Source organism: Polyodon spathula, unplaced genomic scaffold (assembly GCF_017654505.1).
Source record: "Polyodon spathula isolate WHYD16114869_AA unplaced genomic scaffold, ASM1765450v1 scaffolds_1438, whole genome shotgun sequence".
In the NCBI taxonomy this organism is placed as follows: Eukaryota; Metazoa; Chordata; class Actinopteri; order Acipenseriformes; family Polyodontidae; genus Polyodon; species Polyodon spathula.
Window position 1 is genome coordinate 7,435 of NW_024472918.1, and position 25,379 is coordinate 32,813.

At 39.2% G+C, this 25,379-nt stretch overlaps 1 protein-coding gene across 2 annotated transcripts in view; it reads left to right on the forward strand.

Moving 5' to 3' along the window:
- Positions 1 to 1,027: 1,027 nt before the first annotated feature.
- med27 (mediator complex subunit 27) overlaps positions 1,028 to 25,379 on the forward strand; it is a 59,659-nt gene continuing 35,307 nt past the window's right edge. For both annotated transcript variants that reach the window (XM_041242914.1, XM_041242915.1), the window contains exons 1-3: positions 1,028 to 1,256; positions 2,137 to 2,281; positions 22,266 to 22,396. In XM_041242914.1, coding sequence (XP_041098848.1) covers positions 1,054 to 1,256; positions 2,137 to 2,281; positions 22,266 to 22,396 — 479 coding nt within the window. In that variant the 5' untranslated portion in view covers positions 1,028 to 1,053. The remainder of the gene's footprint in view (positions 1,257 to 2,136; positions 2,282 to 22,265; positions 22,397 to 25,379) is intronic.

Consider the following 25,379-nt stretch of genomic DNA (forward strand, 5'->3'; position numbering starts at 1 on the left):
GGTCCTCAGGAAAAGCTCACATAAACCCTATAATTAATAATATACAATTATCCACCTCACGCACTTCTGCAGACTTCCAATCAAGCTATGTGTTAGAACCACTTTTTATATCTTCATTATTTATTTATGCACTATTAAAATCACATGGATTAAAAAGCAGTTCAATATAAAGATGAATTGTACGAGGGTCGATTGCATTAACACAGCACAATCCACCTGGGATTTCTTGAGGCGAAATATAGAAGAAATTAATTAACGCAAGCTCAGGCATGTGATGAGGGGCTGAGGGTCGTAGGTGCTTCTTTGGTTTATTAGGCTGTAGCAGAATTTACAGTATAGGCAGTGTGTTTTATGACTATGACTAATACGTTGTTTCATCGCTAACTGTTATTTTATATGCTTTAATAACCCCTGTAGCGCTGGAGCCGTTTGAATTAGTAAGAACATATTGACAAGTTGAAAATAGAGCACACATTTTAACTGTCAGAATATATCATATTGGTTCATTCTCAGGAATACTAAGCTATTCAAACTATATATATATATATATATATATATATATATCATATATATATATATATATATATATATATATATATATATATAGAGCGTGCATTTAATTTTCTGTAGCTTACTACATATTACATCTGACTTCCAGATAGGTCCGGGATTATTACTTACTAGCACTGCGATCATATGGCTACACAAAAGCAATTTATATATATAATTTCTATATATGTTCACGTATATGTTTTCAGTATATATATAATTTCTAATATGTTCACGTCATGTTTTCAGTTCAGTTACAAGTGCATTTCCTTTGAAACAGCAGTTAGCCATTATTGTTGAATGTTTAATTAAAATATTAGTTCCCCCTTTAACAAAAAAAAAAAAACGCTGCCACCAAAGTAACTTTGAAATGGGCCGAATTCTTTACTTTCGGCTCGACTCCCGTACTCTAGTTATAAAACTACAACTCCCATGTCGCTAGGTAAATGACGCCTATTACAGTGGCCGGGCTGTTGGCAAGCAGTTCGGTCGCCTGGTGGAAAGATGGCGGAAGTTGTGAGCGTTGGAGTGAATTTGGAAGCTTTTTCCCTGGCAATCAACGCTATTCAGGCGCTTCGCTCCAGCGTAACTCGGGTTTTCGACTCCCTGAAAGATGGCATGAAAAACAAAGAGACCCTTGAAGGCAGGGAGAAGGCTTTCATCGCCGACTTTCAAGACAACCTGCAATCTGTCAACCGGGATCTCAAGTGAGTCGATTGTGAAATTGCTTTTGTGTAGCCAGGCTGCAACCATGATCGCAGTGCTAGTAAGTAATAATCCCGGACCTATCTGGAAGTCAGATGTAATATGTAGTAAGCTACAGAAAATTAAATGCACGCTCTATTGCTTTTGCAGGATACAGTGTAATTAATATGAAGTGCGCGTCCCTCCCCCAAATCTGCACAAACGGCTGCCAAATCCCATTCAGACAATAACTGTCACCATTTAAGATAGGCATTCACGTAGTATAAAACGTGATTATTCGTTATTATATGCTAATTACTGAATACAGTATGTTAGTTTAGCGGGAGGTTGACAGACTCAACTGCCCTCTGCTGTAACAAAACCAAAAATAAAAGCGCCTTTCTGGTTAAATTATAACTAAGCTGCTACCCATCCAGGAGAAGAAGTAACCCACGCAGTAGCTGCCAGTCATGTTGTGTTACTGTCAGTCACTTTGAAAACGACAGAGGTGAGTGGTCCAATTGATGCAGCAGCCTGTGTGTCATGATAGAGTCTGTACCCCAGGTCTCAAAACGATTTCCCTTTGGAATTGCAAGGTATGAGTCACAGGCATACCCATCTGGTTATACTCCAGACTACAAAATGGAAACGTGTTTGTGACAAAGGAATATTTGTGAGACTGGACTCGAGTGGCAGTTCAAAATTGTGATGCGGTGTTTTTGTTTCTTAAAATATGCAATTGATCTGACTGTATTGCCTTTTTAGATTCTGATAATATATTCTGATTAGGTGTGAAACAAAACTGGGCTTTCTCATTGCCTTTCTGATTTTACTATAGGTGATTGTCTTTCTATAAAAAGAACAGTTATAATATGTAAGACTGACTGTCCTTTTGTTGCTTAGTGAACTGGAGCGTCTGAGTAACCTGGTTGGAAGACCCTCAGAAAGCCATCCCCTCCACAACAGTGGATTGCTGAGTCTGGATCCGGTCCAGGACAAGACCCCTCTGTACAGCCAGCTTCTCCAAGCTTACAAATGGTCCAATAAGGTAGAAAGATGATTTCATTAAAACTGATATCAGTTAGGTGCTTCCTGTAGGTATAGCAAATACAGCATTAGGGTGAAAATAATAATTGGTTTTCTAGTTCTATTTTTGCAATGAGAGACCTTCAAAACTATGAGCTGGAAGTATTTGACTTGCATGACAACATAAAGACAGGTACATTTTAAGAGAGGGTGGAGGATGTATATTGTAATGGAAAACCTCTAGAAGGTTATGAACAAGTCACAGAAAATGATCTATTCATTGTTGTAGCTTGCATATATAAAGGCTTGCATGGATTATTACAAAGTATAACAAAAAAGCTAGTCAGCAGACAACAGGGAGTGTGTTTTTGAGCTGGGACGGTGGTGACAGACCCGGTGCTTTCACAGTTAAACTTGCTCACTCTGCGCAGGCACCAGATAAGATGTCCAAGACCAGTCAATTTGTTTTGAAGAATGTCACTGAAAACACAGAAAGCATTTCTGGCTTTCAATTAGTATTTTTCATGGGGGGAGATGAGGGCATTTCCTTTGAGGACTCCCTTTTAAAGTGCACAGTGGTCATCCTCATAACAAGCAAATAAGTAAGCACAGCACCCAAGGGCTGTGAAAGAGCGTGAACCGGGCCACATTTTCTGGAGGACAGAGGTCGCACTTAGCCCTGTGTTTGTTCCATTACCTTGCAATAGGCTTTGTCAGGGTTGCTTATTGCTGTGACACATCTAGTCTCTGTCAAGGGCCCAGGAAGAGGCACAGTAGCCTAATGGAATAATAATACAATGGATGTAACAAATTTAGTTTAGCAAAGAGGGTCATTGACTTTTGATCTTTAAAAAAAACTGTGCCTCCATTTTCTTCTTTAAAGATCAATTCTAAGTTATTTTGAATTCAGCCTCTGTCAAGCCCTGAATTGAAATTTTATTAAAAATGTTTTCTTGGGGACTGTGGATCCAGTGCTTTTTAATGTGCCATGAGTCTGGAAACTCTGTTCTGTTGTGGAATTTGACTTGCTGGTAGCCAAGTGGCAGAGACTCACACACTGCTCTGTTACAGATTGCTCTGGGACTGGGAGTGGTTCTTCTGCTTGTTTCAAACTCCTCTCTTGCCCATGTGCTAATCTTAGACAACGAGCATGGTGATTTCACAGGGATAATAACATTCGTTGAGCGTGGTGCTCCTATGCAATTTCCATGAGCTCAAGAGCACCTTCACAAGGCACGGGTCGTGAGAGTGTAATTAGCAGTGTTAATCCGGTCCTCACTCCTTCTATTAGAAGAAGCCTAATGCTACCTATTGGATCGGTAGTTTTATGGTACAGAAACATCTACTACAAAAAAACTGTTTCATTAACCTAAACCCTCTTGAATAAAATTTGATTACAGTATTCCTTCCAATTTAAGGCACAATTTTTAAACCATTTTAAGACTCATGAATCGCCCGAGTCTTAAATTCAAGTACAGTATAGTGATGCATGTATTAAAATCACCAACAAAAAATGTGACTACCGGAGTACACAAACAGCAATGTGACTGACTGCTGAGAAAAGATGAACAAAGGCATCACTGCCTGATTACACAAGCAGCAGCATGACTTACTGCCAAGAAAAGACTAACCAAAACGTTACTGCCCAATCTCGAGTCATCCCTTACATACAGGCAGACGTTTACCAAGCAGCGTCATTCGCTTAGAAGCTTTAACAGTTTCAGCGTTTCGTTATTAGTCTCAGTTCTAACAAACACTACCAGCTTGGACAGATCGGAAATGCTGATCAGTCCCCCGTGTTTTTTTAACATGCCAAGCAGTACCACAGTTCACATATTGGGAGCAAAACAGGTGTGAGTAATCACGACTGGAAATGAGAAGCAGCACATAACTGTAATGCTCTGTGTGACAGCAGACAGACGCTAACTGGCTCCATATGCGTAAATGAGGTTGTATCTTTGTAAATGCAGGTTTATTTGATTGAGGGTGGGAAATTTGGGCTGCATCTTAAATTTTAAAGAATACGGTATATTTTTCCAAGTGACTGAATATGTTAATGTTTATTACAATTTTAAAATGTGTATCTGTTTATTGACATTACTGTTGACTTGACAGATAGATCCTTTGCTGTGCAGCTGTGTAATATTCTGATTAGTTCTTTAGCAGGCAGTAGTAGCGGCTTTGCAGCTGAGAAAATGCCCGGAAAATGTGTGGAGCTGCTTTGTGGGTGTAGAGTTTGTTGTGTGTAAGCTTTTTTTTTTTTTTTTTTTTTTTTAAAACCCTGTTAATGTTGTTTCGTGATTTTTTTTTTCATGCGTCTGTTTCCGGTCAGCTTTGTAATTGAAACATATTCTTGTTGATTCACCAAACACTCAACTAAAGTTGTCTCTAAGTTAGTGGAAGTCATTGTGTTTTCTTCAGGGAAATGTCTGTATACTGGTACTGTAACCATCTAAAGGGCACATAAGGACCTTTTTATTTTATTGTGTTGCTACAACTGTTTAAGTAAGGTGTGTGTATAGTTTTTAAATGTTTTTTTTTACATTTTGACAGCTTTTTTTAACTTTTAAATTGCATTCCCTGCCTCAAGATGGCTTCCCATGTAACCGCATGGACCTATCAGAACTACATTCCCCATCATCCTCCTGCTCATTGGTCCATGCATCTTGAGGCAGGTAAAGCAATTTAAAAGTTGAAAGTGGTAAATAAATAAATAATTAAAACAATACACGCTCCTTACGCAAGCAGTTGTAGCATCACAATAAAATAAAATTAAAAAATCCTTATGTGCCCTTTAAGTCAATAACTTGATCCAGCCGTGTATCCCCATGTAAGTCTCTGTTAATGTTAATAAGCTCTACTTGTACATAAACTCATGTCATCTGGGATGTTTACCACTGCTGCACCTTCCTTAAAAAACAATGCTGTTACGCTAGTCTCCTGGAACACATTTCAGCGAGCACAAAGTGGTGCGATCATAACTGTCTTTTGAAAAGAATTTAGCAAGATCAAAACCTAATAAACATGCGTGACCTTTTATGTTAACTTAATCCACTTTGTTTCGTGCTGTAGAAGTGGGATCAGGTTTCTGTAATGAATGTGCCAGGGAGCAATCTGTGTTACTGTAACTGTGTTAAAATAAGCATGCACTGACAGCTCCCTTCCTGCCTTACTGAATGAATGAAAGAGTGACTCTTCACTAATTGAGTAATGTCAGCATCGACGGCGCTTCCATTAACCTCACTCCATCCTGTTTAATAACCCATGTGAAACGTTTACTACACTGTTCTCTTCTGCAGCACAGGTGAGTAATGTGTCTGTTTCTGCTTCCGTCCCCGCTGGTCTACTTCAGCAAATCTGAATAAGGAGGTGGTTTTGTATTCTACATGCATGAACCAGGAGAACCGTATGGCATTAGGGATCTGTGCAAATGTTCATCTCTAAGATCTTGCAATCATTTTTATTTAAACTGAGGCCCTTCCTTGCCGATGTAGATTCTATTACAGCAGTTTTGCTTAACAGCTCCTGAGAAAGGAGTTCGCAAGCACAGAACCTGCTTAGAGCAAACCTGGATATGCTCACGCATGTATTGGTGTGTGAAATGTTATTGACTGGATGGAATTAACATACCTCGGGCACCTTCCACCACCTTGTGGCGTCTATGCCACTTTGCCAGGCTGTGACCAGGGCAAACACGGTGGCGCAATGTTTGGTACAGGTTCTAATAAAGTATATATTGTACTGTTACTTAAAAGAAACTTTGTAATTTATAAAACATTTCAACACTTATATAAATACAGTGAGAAATTCGCTCAAATGCTGATGCTCAGTGCTTTAAAGTCAGACCCTGCTTTTATCCTTTTAAGGTAATGTTGCTTACCTTGGATGCCAATGTGTTTTGTTTATTAATTTTTTTATTGCGTGGGGCCGCCTGCGGGCGGAATCTTGTGCTCACAAAATTCTCTCAGGTTTCGCTTCAAGATAGTCGGACTGATATTAATATTTACCAAATGCACTGAAACTCCACAACCCTCAAAAACGTCTGCAGAAATACCAACAGGTGTGCACTGCTACTGGTACTGCCTTTTAAGAAGCATTTATAGGCAGCTGTTAAATAAATCCATTCAAGGAAAGCGCACCTTTGCAAGTGAGTACCAATCAATGTGAATTAACTTCCGCTTTGAGTGTTTACTGCTGACTTGCTGCACCCAGCCCATAAACTGACAATTACAATTTTGCAGTACAGCAATAAAAACGTAAGCACCTGGAGCAGAAGAAAGTTCTCTTCCAGTCTGTTTTTAAAACACTGCATGCACTCCTGCTTTGCCATTGATTGGGACGGCAATAGCCCAGGTGTCGGAGCACAGCATTTCATGTGCAGTCGCTCCTCTTTGCCTTAACATAGGGATCTAATTCAGCACTCAAAGCGTGGTAAAAAAGAATTTGCTTACATACTGACTCCTGTATTGGAGAGAGTGTGCCTTTGATATGGATCTGAGTGGAAACCAAGAACCAAGTAGCATGCCCTGTATGGCAACAGTGTTCAGTGCAAATAGCAGTTTTTACATTTTCATTTTACTGCACTGGATTTACCTTTGCACACCACGTTGGGGTTAGTTCATTAATTTTTTTACTTTGTATCTAAACAAAGTACAAGTCTATTTTAGGATAGGATTAGTTAACCCAGGAGTTAGGTGAACTCGAGGTAACAGTCGGACATCAAGCCAGCGTGGTGTTCTCTTGGCTATAATTACGAGTAGAGAAGATGGACATCTTACTTGGCCTGTCTAAGTACATTATTCTCTGTATACAAAATTGTTATTTCTATGTAATCAGGGAAAAAAAGATAATTGTGAGATAAAGTAAGCAGATGCTTTGGAAATGATTTTCTATTGGTTATTAGTGTTTCTTAAAATCTAAGGGTTAAGTTCTTTGGGTCTCAATTATCAGTAGTTCAAGAGAATAAAATCCAATGAACAGAAATGTTAGGAGTTGCTAAGAGTGACTCTCCATAGGTAAGTTTACCCCTGTGTGTTATAATGGACAGATCTCTCTGTGGGGTTTCAATAAATAGGATTAACCTATGCAGAAAACTGTAAGGAGTTTAGGTCCATGCTGTACAGAGGAGCAGGCTGTTGGCTTCAGATGGTTAATGCACAGTCTCTCCTGTGAGCAGGAAGTTTGGCTGATATCCCTTCCCTAGCTGGAGAGTCGTTTTTCACAGTCCTGCTCATGCTTTTAAACTAATTAGCAGGGTTTTAGCAGGGTGCAGTTTACCGCAGAGTCTCAAAATGAAATCAATTCCCTTCTTTCTGAGACTGCATAACAAACTGCTTTAGAGAAGCAGAACAACTCCAAAATAGTTTTTATATTTTATTTATTTATTTATTTTTGTATATCGAAAGATATGTTTTTTTTTTTTTTTTTTTTTTTTTTTAAAAAGAAAATGTCCAGGGATGGAAATAAGACTCCCATTGCATAGCAGTTCAGTCCATTCCTGGTTTTACTATGACACACCTGATCTTATTTCATACACATTGCGGCTAATCTAGCTTGTATTAAAACCTGGAATGGGTGAAACTACTATGGAGTCTTATTTCCATCCTAAATTTCGTTAGTTTGCCCCACTATGCATAATGAAGGTAATCTGAGGCTGGCAGCACATGACTTGCTGTCAGTACCCCACTGTCCTTGCACTTACTGTTATTTACATTGCAGATGTACTTGTGTGTGTGTGACAGTAGGCTGTATAGTGTCTTGAAGAGCCTTTGTGAACCAGAATTTCTCTATAATAATATGCAGCAGTGGTTGTGTCTCATTCTTGACACATAAAGAAACTATTTAACTTTTGTCAAGTCTTGGTCAGCAGGCTTGGCTTGTGACGTTATTGTTAACTTCAGCAGGAAAAGGCTGCCCAACCTTCACTCCCCATACGTGACACTGAAAATAGACCGAGTGTGTGACTGCTCTTAGGTTCTGGTTTGGGGTAAAGATTCTGTTGCGTGCAGATTTAGAGGTGAACTCGCACAAAGTCATTTTCTGGTAGGACTGTGAGGAGGTGGAGAAAGAGGCTGCTGCTCCTTGGGAGGAATCGGAACATGATGGGCGTGCCAAGTAGGAAAAAAGTGCGTGGTTAGGAGCTGGATTCGTGCAGTTTAAATTGAATGAGGCTGCCACTTTAAGTAGTGCTTATGTGAATGTATTGAGAAAAGGCTGTTCTGTTTCTCTTGCGTCTGTGCAAAGCACTGTGCAAATGACTCCCCCTTAACACACACGTTTCTCTTAGCTATATTAAATATTCAGGACCATGTTTCAGCGTAAATAGTGGAGCAAAACACATGCACATTCATTTAATTATTAATTTTTAAAAAAAGAAGAGAGCATTTTAACCATTACCTGAAGTACTGTACAAACAGGAAGAGCCTTGCATGCTGAGGATCAATTGTATGCACTAATTGAAAACAAATATTTTAATTTTAACATTTTTTGCATGTAGTGTAAGATTGGTTGATGGCAGGCTGCCCTTGCTTATACCAAAGCAAGCACACAGCTGGAACAAATTATATGACAAAATTAGGTGTTACAAACTTAAAACCCATGCTTTTATTGTAAAGTGCAAATCTTTAAAAAGGCAAAATAAATATGAAGGTGTCAAGCTGTGCTTGTGGGCATCTTTTGGTTTCTCTTAGTTTGGTTCATACAGTAAGTCACCATTGAACCTTAAATATCAGTGCCAGCCCCCAAGACACCCGTCTTGCATCATATGCTTTGGGCCGCTTTAGATTTTAGATGGTTTTTCAAGGGCAGACACGTATACTCTTTGGATAAAATACATCTTTAAAAGTTAGGAAGTTATTTTAAATGCACATTTGATATAATAAAGATAATTAAAAAAAACAAAAACAAGAATGATGAAAGATAAATGGCACAACAGTGAATAAGGAAAATGTTTTACTAGATCGCCATAGTTTTATTTTAATCTATATTAGGAATAAATGCAGTGAAAGAGGATGCAAACTACAAAGTGTAACAGAATGAGATTTTATTATTGAAAGCCTTTAGTAAGAAATGTATAGGTACACTGTACTCAAATGAAATCCTGAACGGTAGGCAATTATCTTGCTTGCGCACAGCGTTTTTGAAAAGACAAGCCATGATGGAATGGATTTGTTGGTCCAGTTTTCATTTGAACTGCAGGTCTGAGTTGAGCTGCTCTCAGACCAATCAGAAGTCTGTATGGTCAGATTGCTCTGAAATCGGTCTTTCAGTCTAGGCTGAACTCTGCTATAGTCCTGCTAGAGGTTGCCATAGTGAGCTGCAAAGAAAATATAGCAAGTGGCTCAGATCGTCGATTCTCCCAAAGTAAAACATTTACATGCATAGCATGATGCCTCTTTAGCTGTGGCTAAAAGTTTTGCATCACCTAGAATGTCAAGATTTAGACATAATATATTAACATTATTCATCAGGGTTCGTTCGACTTTATGAAGCAGAATGAGGTAGTGCTATAGGGTGATTAAGATGTTTGGCCATAGCTGTAACTTGGAAGGAAGCACTGTTCTCTTAAGAGGCGTACCTGCAGTCGCTATATAACTTGGTGCTTCACGCTGAGCTTCAGTACACTGGTGCTGGGAAATCACAGAGGAGCACCTGCCTTTCAGATCGGATCACGCAATCTTCTGCAAAACCCCCTATCTGATCTATTATTAATGGAAACGATCTGCCTTTCCTGTGGAGAGTGACAAACTGGAGAATTCTTCAGTTTAATTTTCCTCTTGACAATGCTGACACACAAACCACCATCATTTGTACGCCTGGTTTTCCCAGAATGCTACCAAAAGAAGGCAGGGTTGTGCTGCTGTGAAATGCATACAGAATTTTAGAGACCTTTTCAATATGGTGTATTTCTGCATTTACATAAGCCTCTATTATCTGGTATTACACCCGCCAACTGTTTAGATCAATTGAATAGACCCTGCCATATCACAGCAGCCTCTGCTGCCTCTCTGCTAGTGAACACTGAAGGGTGGTGATGACAAATGCGCATCTTAAAAATGTTAGGTTGTGTGTTTCCTGTATTAACAATAGGACATGGATTCATTCATGAATCTGGGTCAGCAGTTCACTAAAGCCTCTTGAAACTTATATTTGGCTTGCTGCTCTCTGGAAGCTAGCGAATGCAGGCTCAAAAGGAACCGGCTTGGAACGAAGCCCAGGAGTGGAAGGGACAACTTTGCACACCCTCGTTATAGCCTTTGTGCTTTCCAAGGTTGGTGTGGTGAAAACTAGAAAAAAAAAAGTATTTAAAAAGCAAAACAGAGAAACAACTTGTAAAATCCTTTTAAAACAAAGTTGCATTCTTCAGCCAAGAGTCAACTAGTGGGATTTGCTTCTGCTTGGCAAAGGACGAAAGTACAGTAAATTAATTCCCGGTCCTCTCAAGCATCTGCTGCAGACCCCATGACTTCACCTTCTGAAGGTCTGCTGTTTTTGAAATAAACACATTGATTTAGTTTACATTAACAAGAGAGCAAAGAAGAAGTGCTTGTGCTGCATTTACTGAAGCCTTGAAATTGTAGGATGTACAGTCTGTATCAGTAGCTCTACGGAGGCACTCAAATGGTGCACGTTGAGAGATGGAGGAGAAGATGCAACAAATCCCAGCTAATTCTCTGACACCCCTGGGCTAAGCTCATCAGAGTGTGGGAAAATCAAGAAAGAAGAGGAGAAAAGAATGAACGCTGTGTTTGCTAATGAGTTTGTTGAAGATTTATTGTATTTATTTGATGTCCCGTTTCTAACAGTAGAAATGAATGTGACTACTCATTTTATACAGTTCGTCCAATAAAAACTGTGTTTTACTAGTTTGAAAGATTCTACAAAGCATCCCACAACGACTGATAGTTTTTAAAAGGGCAAGGGTAAGAGATTTCAGACAGTGGTCTGCAAATGTGGCCAAAAGTTCAGCATCACCTAGAATTTTAGGAATGCATATATAATAGATCAGACGTTCAAACCATCTGCGTTAACGGTCGTTTACCATTTAAAATACCATACACATTTAAAAAAAGTAGGCTATATTCAGCGTTTATATTCATTGTTATATTTGGCTTTTGTATTAATTTGACATTTTACATAGATTTTCACATCCAGTATTACAGTGGTTTACAATGCATTAAGATTCTCTAAAAGATTAAAATCAATTCAATACATCTTCAGTTAAAATGTTGGCTAGTTTGTGCCGGTGTACAGCAGTGCTGTAAATGCTAAAGGAAACATGAGCCATTGGCGTTCATACCAGCTAAATTATTTGGAGCCTGTGCATATGCTTGTGAATTCAAAGCCAAGCAAAAATACCCTTTAGCCTGCATGGATGTTAAATTCAGGATGATACATTATAATTGTCATAGGAACACCCTTTTTGATTCTCAGGTTCGTGAAGCAGCCTTGGGGAACTAAATATCAGTCACATGGAGTCATCTCGATATGAACGGCACTTAGTGATCACTGAAGTCGTGCGAGAAAGCAAGGGTTTGAGTACATATGAAATTAATGCGTGAATGGCAGACTTGTGATCTTTAGTTGCTTTGTCCTACAGTGTGCATGCTTGGATATAAGCCTTTTAATTGCCACTGTATTACTGTAGTTTGTAAATGCCATGCTGTTGAAAGACAGATTTACGTACTGTTTTTTGTTTTTATTTTCTACAGATTTCAGACTGTTCTGGTCTCAAGAAACCACAGGAAAGTTTCCCAAAGGAATGTCCATGGAGCGAAAGATGTCAGTTGGCCTATGGCAAGAAACGATTTAATGTAACATTTAACAAAAAAACTAAAACCCCTGAAATGAAAGCTATGGAAATCGCATCTCCAGGCTTGAGTATGCTGGTAAACATGTAACTAAAAGCATAGCACATCAATCCAAAGCAATCTGCCAATCGCCAATCCTGAAGTTCCGCTTTCGTTAGTGTGAGGTATCTCAAGGTCCATTCTTTCCTGGGGTATCTTGTTACAAGACTAAACTACTCCCAGGCCAACGTTATGCAAGAACACAAGTGTAGTTACAAATATGTTTGCATCTGCTTGATGTTCAGCAGCATGTACTGCCTGAACTAATCACTGGTTTGTCTTCCACCAGAAGAAAAGTGCATTTTGCTTGCCTCCAACGGGAAAAACAGCCTCAAGCCACGGACAGATCCATCAAGGAAGATATCATTCGACTCCCCTTTCTGGGGGCTAACTTTTCGCACAGGGTTGCTGGGAGTAGTGCTTTAACACAATGTGCCAGCTTTAGTAGTTTATCCCCAGTTGTTGTGCCATAATGAAAAGCAAACACAAGATGGCTTTTTATTGCTCCCTTTTGATTTTATGGATTTGTAATGGCTTTTATTTTTTATACAGTTAATCGTCGTGGTTCCTTATTTAGGGCCTAACATACACCCCTTCATTATATAGAAAAAAAACTATTTATTCTTTGCCATTTCTTTTTCTTGTACATTAAACTAGAGGGTGGCATTGCTGGGGGTTGGAATGAGAAGCGTTTTCTGTACGTCTGCAAAAACAAGACCAGTTATCAATCCATGTGTATTTTCTTTTGTCACTTAAAATCTATTATTTGTAGGTCTAAAAAGAGGTATTTCACGATGAAATATAATTTGTATTAAAGCAGAAAAAAAAAATTGCGTTGTCGCTTTCAAAATGTATCATTTTCTCTTGTTATTCTACAACAAGTGTCCCTAAATATTTAAATGCGTTCCTGAAAAACAGTCCACGCTAAATTGTATAATGTTTAGTTTTTATGTCCACCTCTTTAAGACACGTGGAATGTCCCCTTTCTTGTACTGGACAGAGCAATCTTTAGCAGAAAGATTTCTGATCTTTGATGCAGCTGGTGTCTTTTTCGTTGAAGACATTTGAATGAAATGCAGTTTGTGCAATCATATACCGGAAGCAAACTAAACTGGCCGGCAGGTTCCAAAGCAGTGCAATAAGCAGTGTCAAGAAGACAGGATGTTTGCGGTGTTTATGTAAGTGGTAAAGTAAGTGTATATTTACACAATTCTTTCAGAAATGGGAATTTTCACAGGGAACTATGTATTGCACGGGAACGGGTACATTTTACGGTAATCTGTGATAACCGTGAACAAAATACAGCCTCAATTATCACTGATACCTTTATTAACAGGGCAGAAACAAATCTCTCAACAGCTTAAAAGCATCTCCCCTATCTGCTGCAGGAGGAACAATTCTGTCAGAAGTTCTGTCAGAACGTTGGTATAGCAAACCAGTCTCGCTTACCCAAATAGCTTTCTGTTCCACAGAAATAGTTCACGATGCCTTTTCATAGTCTCCAAGTTTGCTGCTGTTTTAGGTTAGTTACATGCAGTGTGTGCCTTTCCTACAATACAAAAATAACCTTCAGTAGTGTTTTTATTTCAAAGGGAAGAAAGCTAACAAGTAAATAACTGTCTTTGGGGATTAACAAACTGGTCTGTGCTGGTCTGTAAATGTGTCAATAATATACAGTAGAAGGCAGACAGCAAGGAATTCTATTTTGGTGTAGCCCCTCAATGAGTTGTTTCTCTCTCTCTCTCTCTCTCTCTCTCTCTCTCTCTCTCTCTCTCTCTCTCTCTCTCTCTCTCTCTCTCTCTCTCTCTCTCTCTCTATATATATATATATATATATATATATATATATATATATGACTACAGTAAGTGTAAATGGGTAGCGCCTTGAGAGGTTTACAAACAAAACCAATGCCAATAGAAACATTTAAATTGGGTTGTATTTATGTGCAGGAATTCATATGTGACTGAAGAAAAAAAAGGGAAATCTTAATTGCCTGTTTTGTTAAATCTAATATTTCAGTACAGCCTGTATTTCACAAAGTAAGCCACACTTCCTCCTTCCAGTTGCTGACATGCTTGTTAATGTAGTGATTCTATCCAGGGTTACTGCAGTTTTGTTACATGCTGCTTTACCTGACAGCACTCAGACTGGCAGACGAGTAAACACCTGCAAATTCATTGGAGAAAACAGTAAATCTATTGTCCATTTATGTAGCTGTCAAACTCTCTGGCTATATGACAGATTTCTAGATCTGTCTACCCACTGATACACCTTTGTGACGTGTCCTGATCTGTCTGGCAGCCTGTTCCTGCTTTTACTGTATGTACTGGGCCTAGAGAAAGAGGGAGTAGACCTCAGCAGCAGCTATGCCTGGCTCAATAGTGCATGAAACAGCTGTTTAACCTCTCTCCGTCTCACTCTCGCTTTATCAGTGGCGTTCCTTATCTCGACAGCATGACACAGTAACTGCTTGATCATTGTCAATTATCCCTGTGGCTTGTTCGTGGCCCGCGACGATGCTGCACATTCATTTAACAGCAGATAAGAATTTGATTAACGCTCCTGCTTTGTGCCCGGAGCGCTAACAAAGACCTCCAGCCCAGTGAGCCGTTTAAATACCTGCTTATCTCGACAATCCAACAGTGAAGACATCAACCAACCCTCTCGGCAGCTATTCCCGGCAGCAGTCCCAGTGTTCATTAAGCACTTGACCGTTGGGACTTTGTCAGATTAATATAGTGGATCCCCACTACAGCCTTTTTGATTTCTTTTAACACACGCTCTCGCTCTCTCTCTCTCTCTCTCTCTATGACTCTTTATTCCACTGGTCGCTGTCCATCACAAAGATGAGAACACAAGAATCAGGTTCCACCCATTGTGAGTCAAGCCTTCTCTCGGCAACATAGTTCAAGAGAGTACTTAATCTTCTTGCAAACAGCATAGGCAGGGACGGTGACCTGCAGTGGGGTGACATTGCAGTGTATCAGTGACTCTGCCTTCATCCACAAGGTCACGCTGACTCAAGTATTCGATACTGTCAGATTGTAAGATTTTTTATTTTTTTTTACCAGTAGATTTGACGCCAGATCCTAATGGGTATTGAAGTAACAGCAAATTGTAATTAGTTTAACTTATTGTAGGTACCTTTTTATAAAAGCAATTTCCACCATTGCCAGACCAACATTGGAAAGTTGAGGATGCAGTAGCAATTCTTTCTGGGAGATTATTTATTTTGCAGCAGAAATATATTTTTTAAAATCTCAGCAGGTTAGACATTCACAGCAAAGCCCATCTTTGCATGTAAATTCATTGTGAATTGTAATTTAATCAGATGCTGATGATATACAAGGAATAGTTTTTATACCAGCTGGCCCTGGGCTTTAATCATCTGTTAAATAAATACTGTCAGAACTGACGAATGGTTCACTTCCAACAGCTCGCCCACATAAGATCTGGACACAGAACTTCCAGACTGATCCTTTTGCTTTGGTAGTGATGGAATACACGTCTCTGGAATAATTGCTGCTTCAATTAAAAGGATAAAAAGTCGCTGAAAAAAAAAAAGTATGACCTTTTAAAAATAAAAAAGCAATGTTTGATGTGAACTGTGTAGCGCAGGCCAGTTCAGAGGCAGGGGTGCGTCGTTCTGAACATCAGATGTTTATTCTGCCAAATGTCTTTCTCGACAGGGGGCTTTTGAGAATATCAGAATTAGAATATAAAAGCAAAAAAATACACAATACCCATTTGCTGCATATTTGGAAATATTTGCTTTTTTTTTAAGCACAATTTACTGATGACTATCAATCTGCATAATTGGAAACTGTAATTTCATCCTTGATAAACCCATTGCTTTGATGCAACTGTGCAGGTTATCCTAAGAAAAGTCATCAATATCAATTATTGTCCATTAGCATCAAAAATCAATACCTGCTGTAGATTTGCTATAAATCATATACGCCACTTTGTCAATTGGATTGGGTGCTAAAAACTGTTATGTCTCATTTTTAGCGGGGGTTGAGCAACATAATTTTACTGCAAAGCTGAATCTTATAATGATAATTTACTTGACCACTATTTGTTAATTGCTAAAGTGGGATGCAAACCCAGCTTGTCTTTCTAGTACCGTCAGCTCAAGATGAAAACTAAGGGTTAAGACTGCCTCGTGCTCAATATTTAATAAAAAGAGGAAGGGGAGGGAGAAACCCCTTCAACACTGCAATTCCAGCTACGGTCAGAGCTTGCTTAGGCTCTTATTAAAACCCTGCCGCATTGTCACATTTTCACAACCCCTTGTTCAATCACAGCGAGCAGAAACTTGTTTAAACCCAAATTAGTTTCCTGCGCGGAGCCCGTCCGATCTCAGCCGCTTTCCGTAACTCTGATTTATGGGAACCGGTTCCAGAAAATACCATGAATCCCAAGCGGCTCGGCTGGTATTTAAAAATTAATTAACCCTCCGACTGCTCTCTGCTGCCTTTCCGTACAGTACAGTGTGCTGCTGCCTTCTGCACTCGCAGCTTCATACACTGTCTCCCAGCTCCCAAAGAGTATTTGGTAAAGTGGTTTGATATGCTAGTTTACTGATAGACGCATTGTATTCATTATTTTTTTTAGCTTGTTCTGTGATTTATTTTCCTTGCTCCCTTATCAATCATATGTGTTTCATTTCTGCCTGTTTAAAGGAAAGGTTGAGGAGTGGGATTGAAGTAATTGGGGGCTGATTCAGTTTAATTTTATTTTAGAGAATTTTATTTTATTTATGACCAGTAAGGTATTGCCTGAAGTTTTTTGATGGTTGTAAAATACTAATAATAATAATAATGGTGCTATGTAAAGTCCCTCTCAAGCAATTTCCAATAAATCTGAAATACTATAGCGGTCAAATATATAGATAAATCATATAGCCAAACCCAGGACCTTCACTAAATCATGCTTTGAATAATTCTTTCCTTTCTTTGCTGTTCACTGCTGAATAAACCCAGGGAGGCTGAGGCACTGCTGTCTCTTTGTTCTTGTTCTATCTGATCAAAAGAGCCAAAGAGCCTGGCTTGCTCACTGCCAGAGGATCCTTGCTCACAGAGATCCACTGTCTCACCCTGACTTGTGAGCGGCGGAGATAGGGTCTTGGAGTGCAAGAGTGGCAGGGATTTCCAGAGGAATGTTACCTGTTGTGCAGGTTGAGCTTTCCAAAGGGAGTTTTTATTGTTCTTATTACAGTATTTTCATTTTTGATGCAGGCTTTCAAGATTTATTGCTGCCCCAAGGAGGGCTGTGTTCTGTGTTTTTGACAGTTTCAGCTTCTGAAATTTATTTAGTCTAACATGTTTCAGTGCAGTACTAAGCCTTCTAGAGGTTGCTAAATTGTAAAAGGCCGTTTTAGTAAGTAAGGGTCACAGGGCGATTAACGTCTACCCCTCCTGGAAAAGACATTAGATTTTTTTTTTCCTCCCTCATCTGGATTGTATCAGATGCTTATTTTTAGGGGTAATCCAAGGATAGCCACAGATAGGATCAAATCAACCCCTTAAGACGTTTCCATCAGCGTCACGTGGATCACCCCTGTCTCAGATTTGCAGGCTGATCTGACAAACTGTCAACCTGGAGACAGCAGGGGTAGACCACAGCTGTATGACCAATTGAATAGCATTGAAACATGATTCTGCAGCAGAATACATTACTATCGATACAGATAAGAAAAACTCAATTTTCTATTAAAATACCCAGAGAAGAAAACAGCCCTGCCTTTATTTTCCGTCATGCTGTGAAGGGCAGTCTGTGCTTGAGCAAGGCCCAGGAATGAGTAGAGCTGTTCGTGTCAGGATTTATAGCGCTTCTAAAGCTACAGTAAGAGATAAAAACTTTGTGGTGCCTGCCTGCACCTTTTCATGAGCATTTACTAGCAGCAAAAATCATAGTTATAGTTACTGCTGTAAGGAGGACATACTTCAGTTTAGTTCATAACTAAGTTGCTCACTCGTTTTGAAATGGTTGGCAGTGTATGTGTGGCAGCTGGAGTTGCCAGTAGCACTGAGGCTTTGTTACCACTTGCATTAGCTGAGGCAACGGTTACTTGGGGGTAAAGGTAGGAGACACAGGAGTGAAAGCACAAGTCATGCATTTAGTCCGCTTTACCATCTCTCTAATGAGAAAGGCAATCAAACAGCAGAGATGGCTTCCCGTCATCCTCTCTTTGGCCTCCAACGGCGCACTGTGTCTCTTCTGTTCTGTTTGATCTTGACAGTAATTATGCTACCATAATCTTTGTCAGCATTCAGACACCTGCTGCTGGAACTGGATGCCCTTCTTTGTAATTTAGACCTCTGCTGCAGCTCTGCATTTAGCTGTCAGTCGTGGGGTTTGTTATGTTATGTTTATTTTTCATTTCTTTTAAAAGTTTGGCTATTTAAATCACTGGTGGCTCAACCTCCCCCCCCCCCATCACTGATTGGTTTACTGATTACACAGAGCCCAAGACAAGGCTCTCACAAGAGAGAGAGAGATTATTTGGCCATTATTAAATGTAGCTGGTAGCAGACCTGGCATGTCCCAGATCGGATACAGATAATGGTGGTCCTGCTGGTTTTATGGTTCAGTGCTAGCTGGATCCCCGGTGTGCTGGCTCACTGTATTATGAGCCCATACTCCTTTGGTCGTCCGAGTTCAAAATTCTTTTAATCAAATTGGCAAGTTTCTCCACAGGGATGTCTAACATAGCTGTTTTGCTCCAAAGGTTTCAGAAACAAGAAACAGATTCATAAGACATTTTAAAGCCATGTAGACGTTGCATGCCCCCCCCCCCCCCCCTTTTACATGCTCCCCCTTAACTAAAATGAATTCTGCACAGTTTCTTTGTGCTATCACTTTGTGACTTGATAGAAAACAAAGTTGTTTTGAGCAAAGTGTTAATTTTAAGACGTGCAGTTGCTTTGTTAAACCCTTTTTGTATCAGATCTCATATCCCAGCGTGCTAAACCATGACTAAAGAATTCAGACTTTTCTCAAACTTGTCTCATTAGCTGCGCAGGAGTTGTGATTAATTCAAATAAATTGGATGCTGTCGCGTCCGTTGCGGTCAGCCAGATTAAAGTGGGGGAGTGCCGTGCCATCTGTTGCTTGTTCTCTTAAAGCATTACCAGAGGGTTGGATGTAGGCTAATTAGCAGAAGAGGTGGAATATTTTAATAGCAATTAACAGGCTACGGATTTATTGAAACACTAATTGAAGGGCTCTGTCTGTGCTGAAGCCAGGAGACTGATGCAGAGATAAGGTAGTGATTCAGACTGTGGGGAGAGTGGTGCTGCATGCTGATGATTAGCTATTACTGTAGTGGGTTTCAGAACTGCCACCTGTTTGCTGCCTGGGTAGTCCTAATAGTATCAGTACTAGTGAGTCCATCTGCAGACTGGTCACTTCATAAATATTGTGAACGTATGGGAGCAACTACTTTGTGTTCCTGAGTGCGATTAAACTAGACAACTTGATTTCTTGATTGTCCAAGCTTTCAGTATAAATATATTCAAGTCTTTCTTAAGACCTCCTCCTATTTCAGATTTAAAGCCCTAATTTCTTTGACCGCTTAGTTTTCACACAACGGGGGTTATTTTTCATACTTAGAACTCTTCAACAGAGTTAATCAGTGGTGACCCCCATGCTACCACTTGACACTGAACAGCCAATCAAAGCGCATTCTCAGCCCCCATGCGTAAATGGTTTTGCACTCAATATAACAGCAATGATTGGGGTGTCCTTTAACTGGTCTTTGAATGTCACGTGCTAGGATGGGGACTAGACCGGATCATGTGGGTGCTGTACGAATCTGGTGAGTCGTGTCGTTCAAATACCTCCCTCATCATTGCTTTTCCCTTCTTTGTCAGGAACTGGTGTTGATCTGTTTGACGTTACTTTTCTTGCTTTCTTTTCTTTCTGTTTTAGTCCTACTGAATCAGTGCCTGAAAATAAAAGAATCGAGCTGAACTTTCTAGACATTAGTCAAACTATCCAGTGTTCCCATTGTTGGGTTTATGAATTGGAAAGATCCTTAAAACATGAGATTTGTTTTCTTAAAGTGGTCCGGGTCTTTCCTTGATATCTGCAGTTGTTGCAAAAGTGCTTTACAAAGGTAATAAACTAACATGAAGGTATATAAACTAGACTTAAAGTAGATTACAGTATCATAGCTGCTGGGTATTTGCTGAACAATTGGTCACCAAGCGTCTTGTCCATTTGCTGTCAGCCTCCTGAGATGTACTGCCTGGACAGGGTGTCTACAAAGGACTGACCAAAGAGCCATAAGTGAGACAGTGCTGCTAAGCCAGCAAAAGTAATGCTCACAAATAAGAATCAGCACACAAACAGCTGAGCTTGCATCCTCCTTTACAGCTTATAATCAAAAAAAGGACATGCTCCCAAAGCCAGGAAGCCACAATTTGCCAACTTATACTATCCTCAGATGCCCAACCAACACCTTTCAGTTTAAAAATCCAACACTCGTTTTGCTGCCATGGCAAAAAGAAAAACTGCCAGGAACGATGGAAACAGGAAGCAGCTGACGTTTTAAAACAGCCGGTCTTTCAGGATAGTTTTAGGGTTCTCAGGGGTCGATCCCACCCCCTCTTTATGGGTTTAGAGGAGAATTGGAGAAACTGTTTGACTTTAGAGGAAAGCGATTAGAGTTCCGGTGCTCCGAGTGGTTCTGATTTTATTAAGAATATTTTCCTTCGCTGTCAGCGCCCCTCCCCACCAATATAGACCTTAGCCTGTTAGAGAGACATTGCTTCCCTGCGGCCAGTAAATTAGGAGCTGCTTAAACGATGACACAGACACATTATACTCATTTTTACTCACAAGTCCATATTAAGGACTTTAAGGTTTTTCATATTTATATTTCCCCTTTAGGCATAATTTTAATTTTTTTTAATATCATTTTTTGAATGACAAAACTGTTTCTGTAAACTCTGTGGGGCTTGAAGTTGCGCTGCCAAGACTCAGGACAAAACACAAAATGGTATAGGTAACTGAAAGGGATGTATACAGTCAGCGCTATGATATCCGTTACCCAGATACACATCAGTCGCGTTTTATCGCCCTTGTATATATATATATATATATATATATATATATATATATATATATATCTCCCTTCACATTTATCTCTGCATGCCAAATCAGTCTGTTTGTATTGTATAGTTGCCAGTTGCACAGCGCTTCCTCCAGTTTCACATGATGAAAATGCAGTCAAACCAAAGCAAAGTGACAGGCTAGGGTAATGTAAGAGTTAATCATTAAACAGTTTTAGAGACTGTGACGTATTTTTTAAAATCTGTGGTCTTCGAGTTGTTTCTGTTCATTTTCATTTGCCAGTGAACTGTGACATTAGGAATTTTACATACTGCTGCAGTACGTACCAGATTTAAAAGTACGCAAGGTATTACAGTCCACGTGGCATCTCTTTTTTTCCAGTGATATTTTCAGAATCCTGTCGTTCTGAATTAAAATACTACTTCTGTTGAAAATATAGTACTATACCAACAAAACCAATCGAGTACATCTAAATGGAAGCCTGCTTATTTTAGCCTACTTTTCAGATATGTGTTTTTGATATTGTGTCTTTTTTGTGTTCCCTGAAAAACAGACAAGGGTTGGAACGGGCCAAAATGAAATAATCAGATATGCGTCACACGCGTTTAACTGTCACTGAAGTCTAAATTTGATAGGGATGGATATGTGAGTGCTGACTGTGCTTATATTTATATAGACTTACTGTAATGTTTTATCTTGCACACAACTTGCTTGCTCTCGTTTTCTGTAAAATAAATTAATAATGGGAGTCAACACTTCAATAGCTTAGTGGTGACGTGCAAAATGCATGTTGGCATATTTGAGAATTTTCCAACCTGCACGTTCTGGTTATAAGCAGGGCTTCTGATTTTCGGTTTATAAATAAAATAAATCCTGTTATTGTCTTAAATGTGAACCACTGAAATATAGGTAGCATGCACAGTTAGCACAAATATGCATTTGACATGCAGTGTCGTCACGGTAATGTGTGGCTCGGCAGTGCTGTCACGGTAATGCACTGTTGTTTAGACTGATCTGACTGTACCGGCCACGCTGTTTGTTTTTCTCATGGTTTTTTGTCTGTGTTTTTGTTTTCAGCTGCAATACCATGCTGGCCTGGCATCCAGTCTCCTGAACCAACAGTCTCTGAAAAGATCGGCCAATCAAATGGGGGCGTCTGCAAAGCGACGCCCTAAAGTCCAGCCCACCACTCTTGTACTACCCCCACAGTAAGTTATCATAAAAAAGAGGGTACAGTCAGCAACCCATTTCCTATTTGAATATCAGACAGGTAATAATCAATACACTGAGAGTGTTTTATCATTCAAAAGCAAGAATGATAAAAACAAAGTTTAGACACTTAACAAGCTTTCAAATACTACTGAAAACATTAAAAAAAAACAAAACAAAAAAAAACGATCATTCTCTAAACAATAATCAACTCTGTCTTGTGTTTTTTGGTTTGGTTTATTTTGGATGTCCTGTTGAACAAAGCGCCAGGCTCTGAATATTCATGGGCTGTTATGGAATTCAGTGAATAATGTATTAAAGTAGTTACTGCAATGTGTTACAACTACAAGGCGTGTTGCAACACATACCAAACTGTTTAGTTTAATCATTTTAAATAGACGCCATTCTTATTCTTGTCAGACATCAACTACACACTAAAATGGGTTGATGGTATTAAGTAGATTTGCTTTCACGCCATCTCTGCTCTTAACCAGGTGGCTTGAATTGAATTAGGAATCACAATGGGGAAAATAAAAGTAAAATCTATAAAATTGTATTTTTATTTATATATATATATATATATATATATATATATATATATATATATATATATATATATATATATATATATATATATATATATATATATATATAGAAAGATGCTCGCCACACGGGCTCAAGTTCTTTTTCAGCACTAGTGACTGACGAACACACCAGGAAATGGATTTTTAAACACAGTAGCACACTTTTTATTCAAAGAAAAATTAACTAAACAAAAACCGAGCTCCACTTTGGAGCGCTGATTACACACGGCAGGAACCTAACGAAATAAACAGCACAGCTAAGCTGTTTACCTTTTAAAATGAACACAAACAGTTACAAAGCAAGACGGTTCACACAGTACCTTTTAAACGACACACAGTCAGGCTCTTCACACAGCAGCCTCCAGCAGACTGACTGCTCTCAGGGGGACGGTAAGTAGAGTTTTCTATCATTTGTATCTAGGACAAAAGTTTTTTTTAAATATATATAATTTAAAAAAAAAAACACCATCCCACAAAACACACATACAAATAGAATATAACTTTTAGGATTTTGCTTTTATTAAACAATGAACCCAATCAATTACTGATTCGTAATCATTTTTACTTTATGAAATCAAATAAAGAAAATGCAATTCAGTCCAAACGTACTTGCCAAAACTGAGCCCATCTCATTTTTGTGCATGAACATGGCAAAACAAACATAACAGTTAAACAAAAAAGATTCAGGCTACATCAGACTTCACGCACCAGGCCAATGGGGATTATGAGGTGCAGCATGTTTGTATGTTAGGTTTCGGTTTTGATTACTGTATATACTGTGATTTTAAAGCACAGCGTTCCCGGAGAGCAGACTAATGAGACTACTTGTCCGACAAAGTATAACGGTAAAACTTGTTGTCCCTCACACACGTCTTGTTTTTTTTTTTTTTGTTTTTTTATTATATTCACCTATTTGGAAATCTAAACATACCCAACCGCTTGAAAACTTGAATTTTGAAAGGCTTGCTATCTTGGTCATCCCTGATTCGGGGTCAGAAGCTTTGATGCTGGAAAATAAAAGCAATCTCTTGTGTAAAGTCACGATGTGGCCAAGAAGCCACTTTGAAAATTGCCCTCATGGGTAAAATGGACTTCAGATGTAAGATGAAAGTCAGCCCTGTAAGAAGTCAGTGGAATGGATTGTGGGTGTCCCTGTGTGATCCTATAACAGTGTTGTGTTGCACTGGGTACTCCATAAGAGTTCTCAGTTTCAGGATTTATTCCCCCTTTTCTGGGTAATTTGTTTCTCTTTCTCCTATAATTGACCTGTTTATTGTTTGAGTAATGGCCAAGATCACTGAAGTTAACTTGTCTATGTCCAAAATATCTATATTTTTTTAGTGTTATTTTAATTTATGACTGTCATATCATTTCTGTTGTTCTTAATGGTGTGAGAAAAATGAAACCTCCATTAAGAAAGCAATTTGCATTTGTCTCAGATTCCTGGTGAATAGTTTCCAGCCCTTCTGTCAAATTAGAGTCAATGTTGTTGCTGCTGCACTCTAGTCACGGTCCTGTCTTTCAAAATGATTGACTGCTGTAATCCTTGGCAAACAAAAACAAAAAAAAAACAACCCAAAAAATGTTAAACAGCTTAAACCCACGTTGCGTTCCTCGAACAACACAACAGATTACATTAAAAACTGAATGAAAACCCTTGTACTGATATTGGCGGAGAGACATTTCGAGGAAATTATCCCAATGCACAGATTTGACAATTTGCCTATTAACGCACAGTTCAGGTACAGCAGGCTGCAGAACAGACTCGAAGATCGCCAGTTTCTTTACTGCTGTAAAAGTCTGTCTGCGGAGGAATTTAGTGAATGGGTAAATAATGGAGCAGCTCCTTTAGTGGGCTGATATTTAGCACTGTGGTAATTGTTAGCTGAGAGACACTGTGCTTTTCCAGTCACTGACTGAAATCCCAGCAGGAATCTTGAGCTGTTTTTTTTTTACCTCCTGCTATTCTTGTAAACTGTGCACACGGCAGCTTTGCTGTTCTGTGGACCATCAGCTATTGAAGAACTGAAACCAGGCATTCCATTTAGCTCTTTAGCCTCCACTGGAGGGGGGGGGGGGGGTTATAGGTAGCTTTTTTTGCATTACTGAAAATAAATTGTACAACCCCAATAAATAGAAAATACAATTTCCCTGAGATCTGGAGAGTTTGTTTTGAAGTACAGTTTGTGTTTGATTCCAGACTTGTAGTAAACATGCAAGGTTTCCAGTTGACAGAGAGAGTGTATCTGTGGTTAAACTGGTTGCTGCAGTGCTGTACCGCTACATGTATTGAAAATGTGCCTGTTTGCCAGACTGCCACGTAACATCCGCTCTGAGGGTTCTGTTCAAGAGCACTCTGCAAGGCGAAGGTCAGTTGCTTCTCTAGTTGTGTGACATT